This window comes from Artemia sp. Qi Xiang Cuo, chromosome 7 (assembly GCF_049724085.1).
Source record: "Artemia sp. Qi Xiang Cuo chromosome 7, ASM4972408v1, whole genome shotgun sequence".
Taxonomy (NCBI): domain Eukaryota; kingdom Metazoa; phylum Arthropoda; class Branchiopoda; order Anostraca; family Artemiidae; genus Artemia; species Artemia sp. Qi Xiang Cuo.
Window position 1 is genome coordinate 23,071,454 of NC_142800.1, and position 22,186 is coordinate 23,093,639.

Below are 22,186 nucleotides of genomic sequence, written 5' to 3' on the forward strand. Positions count from 1 at the left end.
ACTTGCAAAGGCAAGTTGTCTTAGGGGCGTGCCAGAAACAAGGCGGTTCTACTAGTGTATTTTTTTATTTGATCTGAGACTATTTTTAGGAATTATCGGCTATTGTATTTCTTAGTATTGGACGTAATCGTCTCTTACTAGGTTGCAAGCTACCGCTGCAACCCGGATTAGCTATACTGATACTCTATATAATAACTTACTATGGGCTATAGTTCATTCTTTAATTTTACCATGGGAAGTGACTCTTACTAGGTTGCAAGCTACCACTGCAACCCGGATTTTCAAAAAATTACAAAGAGGCAAAAGCCTGTGGCTTTTTCTTATTTGGAATATTAAAAGACGAACCTCGGAGAATCTGGTAGCTAACTAAGTTCAATATATGCCATAGTTTGTTCTTTACTAGGTTTCAGCTATCTCTACAGCCATGATACTAATGAAACTTACACATAATCCCCATTTATAATTAACTTTACCGATACTCTATTTACTAACTTGCCATGGGCTATAAATCGTTCTTTAATATAAATGATGATGCATATAAAGACGTTACTCACATTAATATTTTTTCCAAAATTAAGGCTCTTAACAAATTTTCTCAAACTTCTGACCTATCTAGAACGTTATTTAGGCCAGAATACCCCGGGATGCGAATTTTCCCGAAAAATATACGGAGCCGTTTTCGATAAAAATACATATATAAATACATACATACACAATTATTGCTCACTTATAAAGATAGTATAATGAACAATATCGAACCTTTATGTAATTACACAAGATGATAAATTGCTTTGGACAGCCAAGGGAAAAGGCATGGAATAAGAAATAACAACAATCACATTGAATTTCAAAAGAAAATGTTGCATAACCCAATCTGTGGTTGGAAGACAAAGCAAAATCTCAATGGAATGAAGGAACGTGTTAGTATAACGTGTGTCAGTCTGTGAAAGATAAAAAGGAAAAGGGAATTGAACATACGCCAAAAGTACTTAATTCAAAAGAAATTTTTGACATTCATCCTAGAATGAAGAAGCGTTATTTTAGCGTCCTTCATGAGACATAGGAGGGAGACGATGAATTCACGCCTGAAATTCTGAACTACCCTTGAATGGAATGAATATATTTTGGCGTCTGTGAAGGACAAGCAGGAAAGACGAATTGAATTCATGTCAGGAAAAAATTACTGTAAGTAACGTCACATTTACATACATTTAAAGAGAAAAAATACATAATTTTTCCCCAGGGGTGGTTGTATCGCTTTTAGTTTCTATGACGTGCTTTTGATCAAACAGCAAAACAGATATTGCACATATCATGTTTGCACGACCCTACTATTTCCTTTTTTCTAAGTGCAATTTTTTTTTGTGATTCGAAATATGTCAATTATTTACTTATTTGATCATGCTTTAAAATGTACCTCCTAAAAATAAGCCAGTTTGTCTTTTGTCTATTATTGAGTATAATTGGATTAAAAGCAAGAGGATTAAAAAAAGAAAAGAAGGAATTGTAAACCATGGAAGTGAGACATATATTGAATCAAACACTAGTTATTTTGATGAACTTGTCATTTTTCTTGATGATCCACAAAGGATTGATGGTAGTGACCAATTGTAAATGCCTACATGCTATTGTTTTAAGTGGAAGTATGGAGCCAGCATTTCATCGTGGTGATTGGATCTTCTTTTCAAATCATGAAGAACAAATACGAGTAGGCGAAATTGTAGTTTTCGAAATCGAAGGGCGTGATATTCCTATTGTACATAGGGTTATAAGTGTCCATGAAAGAGAAAATGGTACCGCAAGATTTTTGACCAAAGGCGACAAAAATGAATCCGACGACAGACAACTTTACGCTCCTGGACAAGCTTGGTTACTAAGAGATGACGTAATTGGTCAGGTCAAGGGTTTAATCCCTTATTGTGGAATGCCATTTTTAATTTTTAACGAGTATCCAATATTTAGGTATCTTCTCCTTGGTCTTGTCCTAATTCATGAAACTAAATTATCAAATAGTTTGTGGTAACAAACTGTAAGTAGGGAGCAACTCAGCTCAATAGTGACCGAAACTCTGAAAAACAGAGTTCTGATAATTGGCTTATTACTTTTGATGCTGATTCCAAATATATAATTGTCATTAGGTTTAATGTTACCCATAAAAGGCTACGAGCCTGAGAGAATCTGTCTGATTTTCGATAAAGCTGAGGGAAAGGGAGAACGGCTATAGTTGAAACAAAAATCTTCTTTTGGGTATTGTTCGAGTCCTGATAAAGCTATCCAAACACTTTAAAGACCAATCGATAGCCTGAACATCTTAGTTTCTCTTGAAATTTTTACCGATTTATAGCGCAATTACTTTTTTTTAAACTGGCAAAATTCTAGAGTCAGTCATTCTGTGCAAGTTATCAAGGTACCCTCCATAACTGGAACATAATGATGGGGTAAACTGGGACATATTATCTCATGGGTAGGAGCTAATTTTTCCTACGTTTTTTTTTTAGTAAAGTTCCAAATATTAACGCATAAAAGTAAGCAATATTCAAAAACGTCATCAAACTATGGTGATCTATATTATCAAAATGAATTTCGTAAATGTGATTCACCTCGGAATACATGGAAAATAATAAATGAAAAAATTAATAATTTTAAAACAAGTTAATTCCATCTCACATTGCAATTGATGAAGGAGTTAAAATAACGGATGAGAAAGGGATGGCGAATGCATTTGCTGACCATTTTAGGAAAGTTGGAAATAATCTGGTGGGTCAAATTTCTGATGGAACACATGATCATGGAAAATATTTACCCAACAAAGTAGATAGGACTATATTTATATACCCAATCAAATTCTTGGAGTACCAAAAAGTTATTACTAGTTTCAAAAATGGATTTTCGACAGGATGTGATGGTATGTCGACTTCTCTGTTTAAAGATTTAGCTGCTGTAATTTCTCAGCCACTTTTTATATTTTTACTTCTTGCATAAAAATGCTTTTTTTTCAGTTTATCTTAAAGTAGCTAAATTTTTACCTTTATTTAAAAAAGGTGACAAAGCAGGGCAGGGCATAATAAAGGTGATAGCAGGGTAGTTTATCGCATAACAAAAGAGATCACAAGAGATTTCAAAAAGACTGCTACTGCGATTGAAAGTAAATCGGGACGACTGCTAACACGCAAAGAAGAAATAGATAATAGATGGAAAGAGTATTTCCACGAAATATTCAACTTTGCCCCTCCTGCAGATTCTGCAGACCCCCAGATCAGAATTAAAATGGCGTTATATGATAAACAAATGTGTGCTTTTCGAACCGATGATGGGGACTTGACTGAGTGGTTCAAGGTCAACTCAGGCGTTCGACAGAGGTACATTCTGTCCCCAGTACTGTTTGCAATGCTCATTGATTTTATACTGCGGACGTGTAACTTCATAGGTGGCATCCAGTTAAATGAAAATCGCACTTTGTTTGATGCAGACTTCGCAGACGATATAACGCTCCTTTCTCACTTAAGAGAGGAGCTTCAGTACAACATAAATGAGCTCTCGAAAGTAGGTGAACGAATAGGTTTGGCAATAAGCACGCAAAAGACGAAAATCGTGCGCAATAATGTGAATAAACTATCTGTTGAGCCACTGACAGTTAAAGCAAAGGAATTTGAAGAGGTAGAGATGTTTAGATATTTTGGGAGTCTAGTGAGCACTGATGGAAGCCCCGAGCATGAAGTTGCCATACGTATCCCGTGCGCAGGAAGCACATTTGATAAGTTCAGAAACGTTTGGAGCAGTGCCATTTTCTCTTTGAAACTGAAACTGAGGCTCTTGAATAGTAATGTCCTGACAGTACTAATATTTTCTGAAATATGGGTGCTGACAAAACAGGTAGAAAAAAGAATCCAAAGTTATGAAAATAATTGCCTTCGCCGGATTCTCGGAATCAACTCGACGGACAAAATTAACAACTCATTAATTAGAGAGAAGACTAAACAACCACTCGTTATTGATAAAGTCATAACTAGTCAATGGCGATATTGGGGACACATGACTAGAATGGGCAGCAATCGTCTGCCTCATGATGTTTGGTATTGGACTCCTCTAGGAGTTCGACGGCGCAGATGACAGAAGGTTACACTTGGACGATGCCTAGAAAAAGATGCAGCGCTCTCAAAAACAACCCTTGATTAACTTTGGCCGAAGACGCTGGAAAGGTCATCGTGGAGAGGCATCGTTGCCACGTTATACGCCAACCGGCGTGGGAAGTCCTAAGTCTAAGTAAATAAGGCCTATTACAATTTAATTACCTATTTCTAAGGTTTTGAAAAAATAGTAAAGAGTAGGTTTATTTCATTTCTGAAGAAGAATGATTTTTTTTTCTTCCAATCAATTTGGTTTCTTGAGTGGTAAGTCAATAGAGCAAGCGGTAGCTGCTTTACACCATTTCTTATCAGAGGCTATGGATGTTAATTATCTGGCGGCAACTTTTTTCTTACATAAAAAAAAACTTTTGATACAATAGACCATGCAATCTTCTTGATAAGTTGGAAATATAGGAATTAGTGGAATAGCTATTGATTTAGTAAATCGTATTTATCTGAAAGAAGTTTTAAAGTCAAAGTTGGTGAGGAATCATCCCATATTTTTCCACTAGAAAATATAGGGGTACCTCAGGGGTCGATACTTTCTTTTAATTAAATAAATGATCTTCCAAATTACATGCCTTCAGAAGAAGAATTACCGATATTGCTTGCAGACGACACAGCAATTAGTTTGAAGATGGACAATGAGGAAGACCAACGATTGTCCCTCGAAACTGTTGCTCTGAATGTAAATTCTTGGTTTCATGATAATTGACTAATACCTAACCAAGAGAATTTACTGTTTTTGGGAGAAGTTTGAAGTCAGTGAGGTGTGTGTCATTTCAAGCTATTAAGATTGGAATTTCCTCCATAAAAAGAGTAGATGTATTCAGATATTTTGGTATTTATATAGATTCAACTTTGTCGTTTAAAGCACATATCAGTAAACTTGTGGCAAAAGTGTCCAGGAATCTTGGTTGTTTGCATCGACTGAAGTTTCTGTTTCCGTACCAGATCATGAAGACTTTATATTTTTCATTAGTTGAACTTTATTTTCAATATTGCCCGAGCGTCTGGATGTTGACTTTTCCTTCGCATTTACGAGGACTCCAAATTGTTCAAAATAAATCAATAAGAATCCTGGACCATTTTTTAACACACCCTAGGAAGACAGAAAAATTATCTGAAACTATAACATCTTTTTTATTTCTGGATATTCTTGATTTGCAACAAATTGTTCACCTTAATTTGGGCATATGGTTTTTAAACATCCAATGTAGTGATAATTTTTTCTACAGCATGAAACTTTTGGTTAAAAATAAACATACACATTTATCTACAGCTAGGAATAAGTACCTTTTCCCGTTTGTTAAAAATGAGCGATCAAGACTAAGCCTGAGATATCAACTTTCCCAGGTTGCCAACAAATAGAAGCTATTTGATATAGCAGATGAATCACCATCATTCTATATACAAAAAGAAAGTAAAAGAAATAGTTCTTTCCACTTAAAGTAGCAGGGATTAAATGTATTATTGATTTATTTATAATTTGTTTCGTAAATCCCTTCCCGATCTCCGTCAGTCAGTTTTCTTCTTTTTTTCTTTCTTTCTCTCTTTCTTCCTCTGTGCTCCGTGAGAGTTATTGAAGTTCAATCTATTTTTCCTTTATTATTAAAGGAGAGGGGACATTAGCCCAGGGCGCAGACATTTTAGGGACGCAAAATTTCAAATAAATAATCTAACGTTTATAATCATTTTGTAATTTCTAAAATTTTATTTCTATTATATAAAGTAGAGGGCGAGGTTAGCAAAAAGTATAAGCAACTTGAATCCGAAGTTTTCATTTTTCCAAAAAGCAATCAACTGAGACGAGATAATTAATAATTTTTCAGAGGCTAAATTATGAAGTCAGATTTGAATAAATGAAAATTTTTGCTACAAACCTAAAATTTTGCAAAAATTTCGCCTGAAAATTTTTGGGAGACAGGGGGGGGGTGCATTAATCAAGACTTTGCCTCGGCGCAAGAAATGCCAGAACAGCCACTGGTCCTCAGATTGTATTCTGTGTAAGGGATCCTTTTTCAGCCCAATATAAAGATGTTCAGAAGAAAACAGACAAACTTTTCAGAGACTTCCAAAAATGTTACCAGAAATCTAGAAATGTAAAAACCAGAAATAAAGAAACGAATTCCAGAAATGCTACCAGAACTAGCAGTACCAAATGAGCAAGTGTGAACAAGAAAAATCGTCGTTCCAATATTATACCCAGCCTCTTAGAAACGTCAGTACCCATCCCTCCTTCTCCTACCTTCCCATCCCCCCTTTCCTCCCAATCAAAAGTCCTCCCAATTTGCCTCCTTCTTACCCTATCTCCGCGAAAACCCACCTCCAACCCATTCGTTTTTTACCTCGTGCCCACCCTGTCAATTTGACTCAGGTCTGAGACCTTTTGCACTTAATAATGGTCTTTTGATAAATCCAACTGTTCTTACTTCCCGCCAACTGGAAACAAGTCGCACCTTCATCATCATGCTTCATCTGAATCCTTGCCTGTTCCCCCTCCTCCAAATCCCGAAGGTAAATCCTTCACTTACCCTTCTTCTCCACAGCATCATAATATCAATTTAAAACCACACCCAGGAAATTCTCAAACTCCTCAAGTCTCCCTGTCGAGGTTCCCCAATCGGAATGCTTCACTGATCACACGTGATTTTTCAGATGAAAGCTAAAGTTTCCCCTCTTTAATAGAAGAAAATTTTATAAAATTGCAAATTCTTACCTGCGGCTCTCCCAGTTTACCCCCAACTTTCAAAAGTGACCCTCTACCCCTTTCACTTCAAAACCGGTTTAGTAGTCTCTTGGTTCAGGGTGGTGAGTCTGAGTCTTACGGCAAACCTCCCTACAATAATCCGAATGATAGTATTTCACTTTTAGTGGATGTTCTCTCCACTCCCAGCATTTATTTTAATACCAACACCCTGCCAAAGTTGTCTCAGAACAAAGCTTTTTTGAAGAAACCTGTTGTTAAAGAGTTTGATAAAAAAAAACGTCACCGTTTCCCCGTTTTTCTCCTTACGAACGCCGAAAGTTTAAATTTTGAAAAGTTATTTGAGTTAGAAGCAACAGCAAAATTGAACCCTATTGATGTAATTGCAGTTACTGAATTCCAGGCACAAAATCCAGATCTCCTTAAAATGACTGGTTTTCACGAGTTTATAAAGCTACGCCCGGTTGACCACCCACTGGGGAAAAAAGCAGGAGGAGTAATGATCATCGCAAAGGATTGCCTATCTCCTACTCATATCCATGTACCAAGACTAGGTGATTGCGATGAAATCATTTGGATATCTACTAAACCCAAATGCCTACCGCGGCCTTACACTAATTTAATAATTTTGCTCATTTTATTATTCACCCAGACAGAATGGTTGTTTTTGCCGTAATTTTCATGACAGGCTACAAGCAAGTCTTGACTTTGTGACGACGAAGTATCCAAATGCCGGCATTTTTATAGCAGGAGACGCGAGCGAACTAAGTCTTAATTATCTGTGCAATGGTCAGAAGCTTAAGCAAATTGTTGATTTCCCTACTACAAAGGGTGAAACCAGTTTGGATGTTATTTGCACCAACCTCAATACCTTCTACAATATTCCAACTACACTTCCTCCCCTTGGTGGTAGCTATCATTTCATGCTACATTTGAAACCACTGCTAGTTTTCAAAACAAATTACTCAATTTCTGAATTTTCGTACCGCCCAATAACAAGTCAAGGTATTTTTTAGTTTGGATCTTGGATTACATCCGAGAGTTGGGATGATGTTTTGTCGTGTGTAAATCTTAATTCAAAGGTTAGTTTGTTTCAAACAAAATTAATGACACATTACCGAAATTGTTTCCCAGAGGTTACCAAGAAGGTATGTTCCTCAGAGAAACCTTAGGCCTACATTAATGAAAAAATAAAAGGACTAATCCATTTGAAACTAAAACTTTTTCGCCTTGGAAAGAAAGAGGAAGCCTTAACCCTCCGTAAACAAATTAAGAAGGAAATACGTCGTGCTGCTTTGCATTAAGGTAAGAATAAATTAAATTACATATAACAAAGCAAGCCACAGCAATGGTTTGAGAAAGTGTAAGAAATAAGGCGTCTGTCGTGCAAGAACCTTGATTTTCTTCTGGATGAACCGCCTGAACAGACAGCAAATGAGCTTAATAAACACCTAGCTAGCATTGTGCAGACGTTCCCCCCTCTCTCGGAAAATCAGCTAATCTCTGAAACTCCAAAAGATAAAATCCCGGAAATTTCGGTGAAGCAAACAATGGAAAAAATACAGAAAGAAATAGTATTTGTCCAATTGATCTAATAAAAGCTTTCCCAATAAACTATCAACACCCCTTGTTAGTATTTTTAATGATATTAGTAATTCCGGATGTTATCCATCGTGTTGGAAGCTGGGCTATTGTACTCCAATCCTAAAGAAGGGAGGCGTGAAGGATTTTACCAGAGTCCGACCAATCACCTTAACCCCAGTTTTTTTTTCAAAAATGTATGAGAGTTTCATAGCTAATTGGTTAAAGGCAGAGATTCTTATTGACTTACAACAATTTGAAAATCTGAAGGAGACAAATACTTCACAGTATCTTGTTAGTCTTCTCGACACCGTTTTTAAGAACCTTGAAACTCTGGTACTTGGTTGATCTTTTATTAATTGATCTCCAGAAAGCGTCCAACCTATTTAATTACAATATCCTCTTAAATAAACTGCTGACGGACTTTCAAGTGAGTCCTTTTCTAGTTAAAATTGTTACCTCCTTTTTGACAAATCGTTTTCAAGTACTTGAATATAAAAATGTTTATTTCGATCCCCTTCCTATCTTTTTTGGGGTGCCTCAGGGAACTCTGATGGGTCCCATTTTATTTCTTATAATGATTAATAGCCTCATGACTGACCACACAGAGCGATGGAAGTATGTGGACCACTTGTCTGCACTTTAGGTTTGTCGACGAAATATTAAAAGCTCAATTATGACATTAATAGACGACGTCGCGATGGAGGCTTATTTGTATGAGATGAACGTTAACGTTAATAAATCGTCTACTATAAGAAGTAACTTGTCAAAATAACCTACTGCTTTCATAAACCTTTTTCTTCCAAAATCTCTGCCACGTGCATTAAATTATATGAGGTTACAATTACCGCTGACTTTAAGTGGGATGCCCATGTTCGGAATATCCTCAAACAAGCTACCCCTACGGTTTCCCTTCCAAAACTTTTGTTAAAATTTATACTGGAGTTTGCTTGTCCAGTGTGGCATTTTGGTCTTTCTTCAGAGCATATTTATAAGATTGAAAATGTCCAAAAACGAGCACTTAGAATAATAAATGGTGAAGGGAAGGTTCCATATCACTATCTTCTAGGTAAGTTCAAGCTCACCATGTTGACCGAGAGAAGGAATCTCCTATGCCTTCGTTTCGGTACCAACACCCCGTCTGTTCCTCGATTACGTTCCATTATCCCCGAACCCTACTTTCCTGCCTGCAACAGACCATCCCGTATAAAATCCCAAAAAGTCCTCAAACTGACTCCCATCCTCACTAAACATGGAAGGTATCGGAAGAGTTTTGTTCCGAGTTTTGTTGAGTTGTACAATAGCCAGGAGAATTAGTCTTTAGTTTTATTGTTATCGATTTTTTTTTCTTTTTGACTTTTTAACTAAGTTTTTGACTTATCAATTTTTTTTATGTATTTTCATTAATTTTACTGTTCTCTTGCTTTTTATTTTTGACTTTTTAATTAAGTGTTGACCTTTTTCATATATTTTTTTTTACAATGAATTATGTTCAAAGTGAATATCACGTTCTTTTGATGATATATGTGTGTATGCTTTTTATTATATATATATGTATAGTGCCTTCGAATATATATATATATATATATATATATATATATATATATATATATATATATATATATATATATATATATATATATATATATATATATATATATATATATATAGTGTTTTTTTTGGACGAAAATTCAAATTCGGCAAAACATGCTGTGAAAGAAATTTTTAAAATAAAATTCTATTCTATTCTAAGTGTGAATGTTGCTCCGACGGTGATAAGATCGTGTGAGTTAGTTCTGTAAGATTACTGATTCATGGGAACAGTCTAGTTTTGACTCACAACCATATAAATTAATTTATAGTGTTTTTGGTATTTTTTTTTTGTGAAACTTATAGCGTTTCATACAAAACTAATTTTCTAACAATCTTGTTCCGAAGACACTAGACATTAAAATAGTTGTGGCTATATTTTTAGGATTTAGCATAGAGTTGCACCAAAAAAAACTGTTAAAAAGCATTACGCACAAAATGTGAGCGACTGACGAACTCCAAAAATAAACCTGAAATCAGTGAAAACTGAATCTAGTTAGATTAGTTGCAGACACTAATATCATCCATGAAGGCAAAATTACCATCAATAAACAAACGTAATTATTAGGGACTTGAAAAAAAAAACTTTACAGGCCCTATTCAAGATAGTTGTAGCTAACACACCACTAAGCTATTGAGCAATAAACATGACAAACCTTGATAGGAAAAAGACAGGTCTTCAGAGCTATCGCCCTGCCTAAAGAGCCTGCTGAGCCCCATGAAGCTGGACATACTCCATCTCTTCGATTCACGATCATCACTCTGACCTTCTTCGCGAACAGTGATCTCTATAGGTGGTGGCTCCCCTGAAAGTTTTAGATACAGTAAAGAAACCCCCAAAATAAAGATTTGAAGAGGGACAAAGAGAAAGAGAGAGTAAGTAAGAGACCGGAAGAGAGGGAGAGTATGATAGAGAGAGATAGAATGAAAAAGGGAGGAGAGGGAAAGAGAGAGATGGAAAAAAGTGGGAGCGCCAGAATAAAAGTAGAGCAACCAAAGAAGATCTTGAACGAGAAGAAACAGAACAAATTGAAAAAGAGGAAAAGAACCAGAAGGCGGGGAAAAGCCCGCCTGCTGTTAAATAGAAGAGAAGAAGACCACTACAAATAAAGGGTCCGATGCAAATACACAAAAGGTTAAATAATGCCCAAATGAACGGTAAGTCTCTTTCTAAGACTTTTTAGTTTTAAATGTGGGAGGTTGTCATGTGGGAGGATCTTTCTATGGAGAAAGTTTTCATGGGGGAAGGGACATTGCTATGAAGGGGCGGCGGATTTCCCAGCATTATATAAAAAAACGATCAGAAATTAAATAAAAAAAGAACAAGCTTTTCAACTGAAAGTCAATAGTCAATTAGGTGCTTTGACCCTGATATCTCTAATACTTAGTCACTGTCTAAGATTTAGTCATTGAAGTACTGTCATTGCGAGAAAAGAGCTTATTTTTTACAAAACATCTCTGCAAGAACTAGGTATAACCTCATCAATTTCTCAGCCTTTAAGTCTTGACAGAGGTCCAAGCTGGTTCTTTCTCTTCCTCCAAGTCGGTAGGTATCATCTCTACTAATTAGATTTACTTGGGGGGGGGGAGGATCCCGAAATCATTTATTCCCTTGCATACTTATAAAACAGACGTATTTACGTATCAGCACAATCTATGCATGGAGTAAAAGAACATAGATGGCACCAAGTTACATCAACAGAAAGATTGTTTCTTTTCCTTATAGTGTATTACATCGCAATCTTGCGTACTACTCCCTAAAGATCAAATCCTAACCAATAAACGTTCAAATGGGTATAAGTCCATTTATTTAGACAGTGAAAACAGGTACAAAAGTCTATGACGAACAAATAAACATCCAAATGGGGGCAAGTCCATTTATTTAGACAGTGAAAAGGGTACTTTCAGATTTTGTACCTGTTTTCACTGTCTGAATATATGGACTTATCCCCATTTGAAAATTTATTTGTTCGTCATAGAAAGGCAGTGTGATGTGGAAAAGCATACCTAATTTAAGGTATTAGCCGAGAATGAGATAAAATCCTATTCTAAGGAATCCATATTCTCAGGAATAAAGAGAAAACAATTATTCTAGAAACTATATAATTCAGAGACACCTAAGAAGAGTGTAAATGAAGGTCTGTTACAAAATCCTCAACCATGTTTGGTCATAAGAACCTTCCTTTTCCTGAGGAATTGAAAAATTATGTCACTGGAAGTTAGCCATTTTTCCCATCCCCTTTCTTGAGGACTGAACCGGTTCAATTATGATTATGACCAAAATGTCCCAAAAAGAAAATAAATATGCAATTACCCATTTTTAACTTCTCAGGACCTTCATGGTCCTTGTTTTTCCCTGAGGTTGAAGGAACGTTAATATCACAGCCATTTGATTCAATGTCAATATTAATTGGTACAACCGTAAAATCAGAAGCAAATGTCACTTGTAGAGGCTTGTCAAGACTTTTACTCGAAGTTGAAGGAGATTTACGAGTCCTTTCCATACTTTTCCTTTCAGTGCAATTCTCTTCTCGCGTTTCTTTCTCACTGTTTTTTTCAACGCAGTTTCCCCCTTCATCTTTTTCACTTATTGTTTTAATATTTGAGCTAGTTTGACGTCGAACATCTGAAGGGCGCAGGAAATCACTTCGACCAATTGGATCTAAACTAACAATATGTGAAGGGGGAGGCTCATAAGACCCCATACCAGGTGAGGTTACTACAGCACTTTGTGTTCGCCTAACTGTCTGTTTACGACCTTTAGGATGCCTTAAAGGAGATTCCTCCAATATGTACCTAAAAATACAGAAAAAAATCAAATAATAACAGTCCTATCCCGCGATTTTACACTAGTTCGAAAAATTCAATAGTATTTTTAAGTTGAATACCGTATGAAGTTACAAAGCGTTTTCTGAATTACGCGCTATAATGATACTTTTTTTTCGTAATACAAAATCATACAAAATAGTAGCACAAAATAATTGAAGAAAAGAAACAAAATCACAAAAAGACCTACAAGCAAAACCGCGAAAACAGTGGCAAAAGAAAAGAGACATCAATAAAAAAAAATCTTGACTTCCCATTGAACCTGATTATATTATATTGCAGATGGTTGAGTAATTATATTGCAGATAGTTGCGTTATTATTTCCTGAGTTATTGTTCAATTTTATAGCAGACAGTCGAGTATTTATCATGAGTTACCATGGTTTCACACTGCCTAAGATGTAGGTCTAACAAACTGATTTACTTAAGATCCGTACGAATGTTAACTTGTTTTTGATTGATGGATTGTTTTAGCTTACCAATCATAGACCCATTCTTACTTTAAGTAGCTTAAATTACGGAATGACACTTTGAAAACATCATTAGCTGTGAGCTACGGTGCGTAAGGATTTGAATGTGCAATTTCCGCATTCGAGTCAGTGAGGGTGTGTTGTTGATTGTAGAGAAACAAATTGCTATTTGCAAAATTTGGCTTCCTTGCTAAGGGCAAATGTTATGGCCGTCAATGCTAAAAGTGAAACAATCGAAAAGCAATAAAAAATAGGAGTAAAGAATTTCTTTAAGAACGAGCCTAGTTTGTTACAGAAGCAACACGCAACACTTTCGTTTTGCCCTATTCTTCCCCTAGTCAGCCGATTCCCAGCTTAAGGTGGAAAGTGATAAGGATCTAATCCTCCATGGTTTTCACGGAAAGTGTGAACCTCAAACTGGATTGATGAATATGACATTGACCACCCGAGCAGAACCTTGATCAGCGCAAGTCAACAGTTGCCGAGAATAAAGCCAAATTACTTTTCTCGGGTAGAATTTTTAGCTTCAATTGATCATAATCTTTCTTTGTGCTTGCCAAAAATTCTTGAAAAGTAACATATACACAAGTATCATGTCAGCTTCGCAGTCAAACCAAGAAATTCTTTGTCCCAATCAGCTATTAAGTTAATAACTAGTTTCTTAATTAATTCCATTTTCATTTGCTTTCACCTTCTTTTTTTACCGTATAGTAATGCGTAGAAAAAGACATTAGCTATCTAAAAACCTCATAATGTGTCACAAAAACGTCATTTTTCCATGAAAATACACTTATATAACCTTGCAGTGACGTGGATTCGTCTCTCACTCTTTCCGCTGGAATAAAATAATTATTTTTATCTGCTAAAATTGCTAAAATAAATCTACCAAAATTGCTGAAACTAAATTTGCTGAAATAAAATTGAGAAATCTCTCAAACTGCTGGCAGAATTGCTGAAATAAATCTGAGAAATTGCATTTCGATGCAAGAGAATAAGTGAAACAATGCATACAATATCTGAACATTTCAGCAAAAAATTTGTTAAGTCCACCTAGCAATTGCTAAACTTAATAAACCTTTCACTTAGGCGTTCAACTAATAGTTACTGTGCGTTCATGTTTACTGCTATGCATTTATTGCCATTTTAGACCAACTGTTTACCTATTTCTGACAAAAAAAAATCTTTCTTTTTCCTTTTTTGACTGTAGGTATGAAATAGGAGAATAGTTTGGCAGCTAGTAATTTCTACAAATGATGGTTCGGAAAAAAAAACTAAACAAAAGCTACATATTCTTACCCAAGCTCAAGAGAGCCGGCTGCATGTAGCCCTTGAAAAGCAGCAGAGCCACCACTTGAACTGACTAGACTTCAGGCCAAATTTGACACGTTTGAGAATCGTCTTTCAGTCGTTGGCAGAAAACTTGAAAGAGATGATACCTACAACAACAAACACAAGTGAATGTTAAAAATTTGATCAAAATAATGATTAGGCAAATTCATGATTATGAAGATAAACATCATTCTGTGCTAAACTCATGTAAGTTATTCTCGATTCCTGTAACAAATACACCATTGTCGTAATAGCCGGTGATTTAACTACAACGTGGCCGAGAATTCTAACGCTAGGTCCCAGTTGCTCCTATCTGTTTGGCTCAATTGAATGAAGCTCTTTTTGAAAATTCTCATGACCTAGATTTTACTGTAACTGCCTCAATTATCCGTTATCAGATAGTTCGTGGTTTCATAAAGAGCACACAACTGTAAGTAAAGAGCGACCTGGCTCAATAGTAACCAAAACTCTAAAAACCGCAATTTGGATACCAATAGATACAACAATAGAATCATATTTTTATGCTGATTTCAAATATATTAGTTTCATTAAGTTTAGTATTACCCATAAAAAGTTACGCGCCTGAGAAAAATTACCTTATTTTAAAAAAAAGGGGAAAACAACCCCAAAAAGTCATAGAACTTTAATGAAAATCACACCATCAGATTCAGCGTATCAGAAAACCCTACCACAGAAGTTTAAATCTCCTATCTTCAAACATATGGAATTTTGTATTATTTGCCCGAAGAAAGATAACGGATGCGTGTTTATTTGTTAGTTTTTTTTTTTTTTTTTTTTATTTCCCCAGGGGTGATAGTATCAATCCAGTATTCCTATAATATCATGAGAGGTATCATCTGAACGGAAATTAAAATTTCTATTGCCCTTTTTAAGTGACAAAAAAAATTGGAGGGCAACTTGGTCCCCTCCAACGCTCATTTTTTTCCCGAAGTCACCGAATAAAAATTTTGAGATAGCCATTTTGTTCAGCATTGTCGTAAATCTAATTATTATGCCTTTGAGGATGACTTGATCCGCCACAGTTCCCGGGGGAAGGGCTGCAAGTTATGAACTTTGCCCATTTTTTACCTTTTGTTTTGGTTAATGCGAATATACAGACTTTTCAGGTGGTATTTTTTTGTGTTGGCGGGTGGGGGGAGGGGAGGAGAGGGTTACAGGGGAGGATCTTTCCATGTAGGATGTTTCCTTGAGGGAAGGGACATTTCTATGAAGGGGGCACCGGATTTCCCAGCATTATTTAAAATCGATCAGAAATTAAATAAGAAAAAATAAGTTTTTTCAACTGAAAGTAAGGAGCAACATTAAAACTTAAAATAATCAGAAATTATTACGTATATGAGGGGGTTCGCCCCCTAGTCAATACCTCGCCCTTTACGCTAAAATTTTTTTTTGTACTTTCAAAAGAGCTATCTATTCTAATTAACCGGCCTTGTGATTCAGGGGGTTTGTGATTCGAACAAAATTCGAACTTTAGCGTAAAGAGCGAGGTATTTACTAGGAGTAAACTCCCTAATATACATAATGAAAACATACAAATATAGAAGTTCGTTACGTAAGTTATGTCAGAACAAATTTCGAGAAAGCCATTTAGCCAAAACAAGTAAAATTAATATGCAAATTTCATTCTAATTATTCATGTACGGAGAGCCAAAACCAAAGCTGCATTAATTCAAAAACGTTCAGAAATTAAATAAAAAAACACATTTTTTTTTACCTGAAACTAAGGAGCGACGCTAAAACTTAAAACGAACAGAAATTATTCCGTATATGAAAGGGGATGTCCCATCCTCAACGCCTCACTCTTTATGCTAAAGTTTGACTCTGTCACACAACTTAATTTTTTTAAACAATAAAAAACTTTAGTGTAAAAAGCGAGGCGTTGAGGAGGGGACAGCCCCTTTCATATACGTAATAATTTCTGTTCGTTTTAAGTTTTAATGTCGCTCCTTACTTTCAGTTAAAAAACTTTTTTTTTTTATTTAATTATATAAAGGAAATGAAAAAGAAACAATCTCGCCAAATTGATAAGCCACGCGGCCTGCACCTAGTATATGATACTAAATTTTTAGTTGGCCATCTTGAGCTTCTGTGTCAAATGATTTTTTAATTGTGGAGCAGTTCCCGATGTACTTTGTGCGAGTGTTGTTACCCCTACATCCAAGAAGGGGAAAAATAGAAATAGCTGCAGTTCAAACAGGCCAATAATTATGTCGCCTACATTGCGCAAGTTGTCGGAACTGCTGTTGACTGATAATATAAACCAAGCTTGTTCAACAATGGACCATCAGTTTGGTTTCAAAAAGGATTATAGCCGAGAACATGTCCATACAATTATTACAAAAGTTTAGGTAGAAATAGAAGAAAGTGGTGAAAAGGTGATTATGGCTGGATATGACGTTTCTCGAGCATTGGATTCCCGAATACACTCCCAATTCTTGCCGAGCGCTGAGGCTCGTGGTGTGAATCGGTCAATAGTGCGTATATATAAGGTTTGTATGGTAAACTGTACGTTGTTGTTAAACAGCCTGTATCTAATAGTTATGTGCTTTATCGGGTTCGTATAAGAGTGGCCCAAAAAAGTTTACACCTAGTTTTATTTTCAGAGGCCTTAATCTGTTATCAGCTAATTATGCAGATGATGTACTGAACCTTATTAAGACTTGTGTTGCTATAGAAGAGAACTTTGATATTCTAAGTTATGAGTACGAAAAATCGGAGTTAGTTTCAACCCAGAAAAGAGTAAAGTTGTTGACGAAGGAAAGTCAACTGGTCGTTCATCTGCTGAAAATATTTGCCTTGGATCACATCTTTTAAAACCTACGTCTAGAGTTACTTACTAGACGGTTCTAGCCTACCAATTGGTTCTAGCTTACAGCATACCAGGTCCCTCCTGCTTGAGTTTGTGAGTGAAAGACTGTGAAGGGTGTACGAACTTCTTGCTTCGTGTAAATCTAGGCTTAAGCGGGCAATTCTAGGAAGGATATATAATACGTTTGCTGTACCCCATTTATTAGTATTAGCACCCTTCTGGGAACTGTTTAGTCAAACAGAGAAAATATCTATCCGCCACCTGCATTTCCGTAATGCGAAGTTTCTATTATGATGCGAGGTATCCCTTTATGGGAAACCAGCCGACGGCTTTTGCCTAGTTTTGGGGTAGCACAACCCTTCGTTGTTATTGAACAGCATCGGTCTCAGTTTATGAGTACTCTAGGTCACGAAAATAGTTTATTGAATGTTTTTTTTTGTTAGATTGAAGTGTATTTATTTTTCTAGTATATTGATTTATCTAATATATTTATTTTTCTACTGTATTTATATGTTTAGGGTACCGAATTCTTTTTCGTTATTTTCTTTTTTTGTTATTACTCCATTTTAACACTTTGTGTGTTTTTCGGGAAGTAAAATTATTCATTCATATTGGGTTTGTACAAGACATTAGGAGGATTTTTTTTTATAGAAAACTTTCCCACAGTTAAAATTCAGATTTGTGAGAAACTTTGCCACATTTATAAAAAAGTCATTTTCAAGGTTGTTCTAAACCAAGAAAATTACCTTAAAAATTGTAGATCAAGAATGTTCCAGGGCCAATATTTAACCCAGCAAATTTCGACCCAAAACCGAGAAATTTCCAACTAGTCTTACCATTAGTACTCAAAAATTATCGCAGTACGAAACCCCTGAGGCCAACACAGCTGAAGCTCCTCCTCCTCCCCAATCTATTCAGAGCTTCCCCGTAAAGTTGCTACTTCCTGACAAGAAATTTCTTGTGCTAAAAAAATGTTTCTAAATGCTACAGGAAACTCCATATTCCGCTAATCAGTCAAATTTTAATTCCTCAAAATTGTAATTTTGTGACTTTAATGACTGTTCTTGTAAAGATATCCGTAAATAGACACGAATACTATGCAAAAGAAAGTGGCACTCCCTCCAACATATTCAAAAGTTTTTTTTTAGACATAGGCCTTACAAGACTGAATTTCAGGGTAGCTTCCTGACTGGATTAAGGTTTTCTGCAAAAAAGATTATAAATGCTAATTATTTAATTAATATACTAATATTAATTAATTATTTAATTTAAATGTGTTATATGCTAATTATTTATAGCTTTTACATTAAAACGTGCAATAGCGGATCTGCATGCAAAATGTGTTAGCTACAATTATTCTGCATATTATGAAGTAGGAATTGTTTTCTAACTTTATGCTGTCCAAATAATTTAGCCCCTTCCACCCCCCCCCCTTCGAATGTGCAAATATATAGCTCAAATTATCCTGTCGCCCACTAATTGTTTCCCACTTAGCCTAAGCTAATTGTTTTGTAATTCTTGAGTGTTGTTGTAATAACAGATAAGTAACCATTATTTTACTATTTGTATAAAAGAAGCTCTCTTAGAAGTCCATTTTGCTATTAAAAATCAATTACACTGAATATCAAAGTGTTTATGCTTGAAAAAGTGGTCATTCATTAAATTAAAACTTTTAACCAAAACGAAGACAGACGTAGCTGAACAAAATTTTACCCCTGACTTCATGGAGGGTCGTTCAGTCTCATCTTTGATAGAAGGCGATTTTTCGTGAACACTGGGTGACTCTTCTTTACTTCCTGGTAGTGTTTCCTCTTGGTAACCATCTTCTAACATATCTCCAGTGTCTCCTTCCTCCTGAGCTAATATAACAAAAATAATAATGTTATTACCACTTCACATGCAAATAAACACAAATTTAAAAAAAATCATTAATTAACAAAAATTTTATTTCATAAAATTTACCTAATTTTTTTTAGGGTGAATTGTCTTTTTGTTTTTTTAGTTTCTTAAAGTTGGGAATCATAGCAAATGTTTTTTTATGTATTTGTTTTATTTTTGTTTATCCTCTATTTTTTCCTAGCCATAGAGCCTTACAGGGGAGACAATGTTAAAGTATTTTTGTTTTGTGAATCTATTGAATAAATAAATTGACTAATTCCAACACTAATGCCATAAAATGGTTACGGTATTATGCCACATGACAAGGACAAACTGGCGATAACACCTTGTCAATGCTACAATGTTTGAAGCTGCTACTGCAGCCACTTCAAGCAGTTCTGTTTTTTGCATCCCTAATTTAGAATGTCCGTCTTGTCCATTCCACACTATTTAAACCTTATACATACGCCACTTCCCACAAAAAAATTCAAAGTTTTCAGGTCTTTTTCGGCCTCAAACCCAGAGTTCCTGATCCCTTCCTGATAATTTAGGACATCCTGCTTATCTGTTTCATCTTTGCAGGCTGTTTGACATCAATATTCTGAGCAGGGTCGTATCCTGCATTTTGTTCGGGACGGAGGGGGGCACAAAAACTTTAAAAAACACATCAAAAATGCGTTTTTATGCATTTTTATTGCGTTTTTACGAATCAGACAAACATATCGGGGAGGGGGGGGGGTCAAAGCCCCTCCCCTGAAAACGGCCTTGATTTTAGGGATTCGACCTCTAGACAACTCGAGGAAAAGTTCAATACAAAGTGCATAATTTCTAAGGGTCCGATGTCTATGCATAATGAGGACTTGCTGAGTGTGCAATGTGACATTTACTCCTCACCTATCCCATACCGTTCAAACTTTAAACAGAGACGGCCATTCTTTTATAGTGGGTCCCATTTTCACTTGAAATAATTCAATAGGTCACAGAGCCCAATAAATTTCTAGTAAAATAGCTACATAAAAAACAATTAAAAGCCATTAATTTCATCTTTGAAAATAGGAACAAATGACACACACAGAAAGAAACAAAATTAGTGTATGGTGTATGAAGGCTGTTTAAGCGCGGCATAAGTAAAAACAATTATGAGATGAAGTAAAATATTTTTAGATGATTGCATTTTTCAATTTTCAGAAATTCTGCTAAAAAATACTTCTTGGAGTGAAAATGACTAACGGGCGGTACAAAAATCTCAAGCAGCCGTACGGCCCGCAGGTCGTAGGTTGGACATTCCTGGTTTAAAGCTTCTACTTCGGCCATTCCATAAAAAAATTCGGAATTTTCGGGTGTTTTTTATCATCCCTGATTTAGTCATGCAATCAACACCAATGAAAAATACTTATAAGCTTTAGAGATAGAAGGCTGGTTAATCGTATGTGCTACTTTTAGAATGAGATTACTATACTCTATTTTCACCAAATGAACATAGAGTTATGTATGGGAAAAAATATGACAATTACGGCCGAAAATCCTAAACTATTTCCCTCTTCAAAAATGAAAGGCTTATCCTGATTACGTAAAATCTCATAAATCTTAAATCTTACGTAAAATCGGGCATTTCGTATTCATATATTTAAATAGCTAGTGTTACCCAAAAAACAGAACACTAGATTATGCCACTTTCACAGTTACAAAGAAACCACAAAAAAGCGTCACTTGTTAAATGCACTAACGAAATAGATCACGGAGGAGTTAGCAAATCGTTTCATACGACAATTGACAGGTTGTAGTTTGTTCTGATGCCTGGTTAGTCTGCTGATACCTGGCAAGTCTGCTTATTAATGTGGAAGATCGGGGAATATTTGTGTTTCTGGTTTACTTATATCACTTTTGCGAATTCTATTATTACACCATGTCTCCGATTAGATCCTCTCCAACAAAGTGGGTGAGTTTAGGAACTCAAGGGCACTTTTGTAGTTACTATAACGGGATCCCTGTATTACTACCAAAATAATTTTGAATATGTTTTATTTAAAGAAGAGAGGATGTGATGTTTTGCTCTGCTTAAAATTTAAGAAGAGATTAATTACCACCTAAAAAGTTATTACACCCAGTCCCAAGCTTGATTCTTCAAAGCAAACTATCCCATCAAACTTGGTTTCTCGAATGTCAGAGCCGTGGTTCAACATTGGAAATAGAATAAAGTTGTGAGAGAAATGGATAATTATGACTCAGATCTACTAGTGTTCTCTGAGATCTGCAGGGCTGGAGCAGGAAACAAAACCTGGATACAGGGTAAACTTTTTTATACAGTGGCATCAAGAAGAAACAAAAGCGGGTGTCGCTATAATGCTCTCTAAAACAACCTCAAAAGCTTTGACAAAATGGACTCCCATTAACGTAATGGTCATCACAGCCCGATTTGCAGGTAACAACGCGAAGTTAACCGTAGCCCCATACTAAGCAGCAACAAACGACGCTGACAATGCAGCGAAGGACAGCTTCTGCAAAATCCTTCAAGTTCTGGCAAAAGACTTTCCTGGTGATGGCTTGATTTGTTTCACCGGTGACTTCAACAATCAAAGTGAGGAATGATAGATCTTATTGCCTAGAGGTAATTGGAAGTACAGGGCTAGGGAGGTGAATGAAAACGGAACGCTGCTAGTGGATTTTACACTGAAACTAATAACAGAAGTACAAAACAATCCATAAACATTCGTAGATTTCTCCTGACGGGAGAAGACACGACCAAATCGACCACAGTTTGATTAACAAAAAATGGCGGTTCACTCTGCAAGATATGAGAGCTTTCAGAGGTACCGACGTGGCGTCTGATAACACACTGATGACAGCAA

The 22,186-nt window shown here is 35.8% G+C and overlaps 1 protein-coding gene across 1 annotated transcript in view; it reads right to left on the reverse strand.

Moving 5' to 3' along the window:
* The window catches only part of LOC148950062 (pecanex-like protein 1), a 102,793-nt gene that overhangs the window by 65,772 nt on the left and 14,835 nt on the right, over positions 1 to 22,186 (reverse strand). The window contains exons 4-7 of the mRNA XM_089091771.1: positions 19,173 to 19,318; positions 17,524 to 17,621; positions 12,320 to 12,801; positions 10,662 to 10,811 (exon numbers count right to left, since the gene is read on the reverse strand). Coding sequence (XP_088947897.1) covers positions 10,662 to 10,811; positions 12,320 to 12,801; positions 17,524 to 17,621; positions 19,173 to 19,318 — 876 coding nt within the window. The remainder of the gene's footprint in view (positions 1 to 10,661; positions 10,812 to 12,319; positions 12,802 to 17,523; positions 17,622 to 19,172; positions 19,319 to 22,186) is intronic.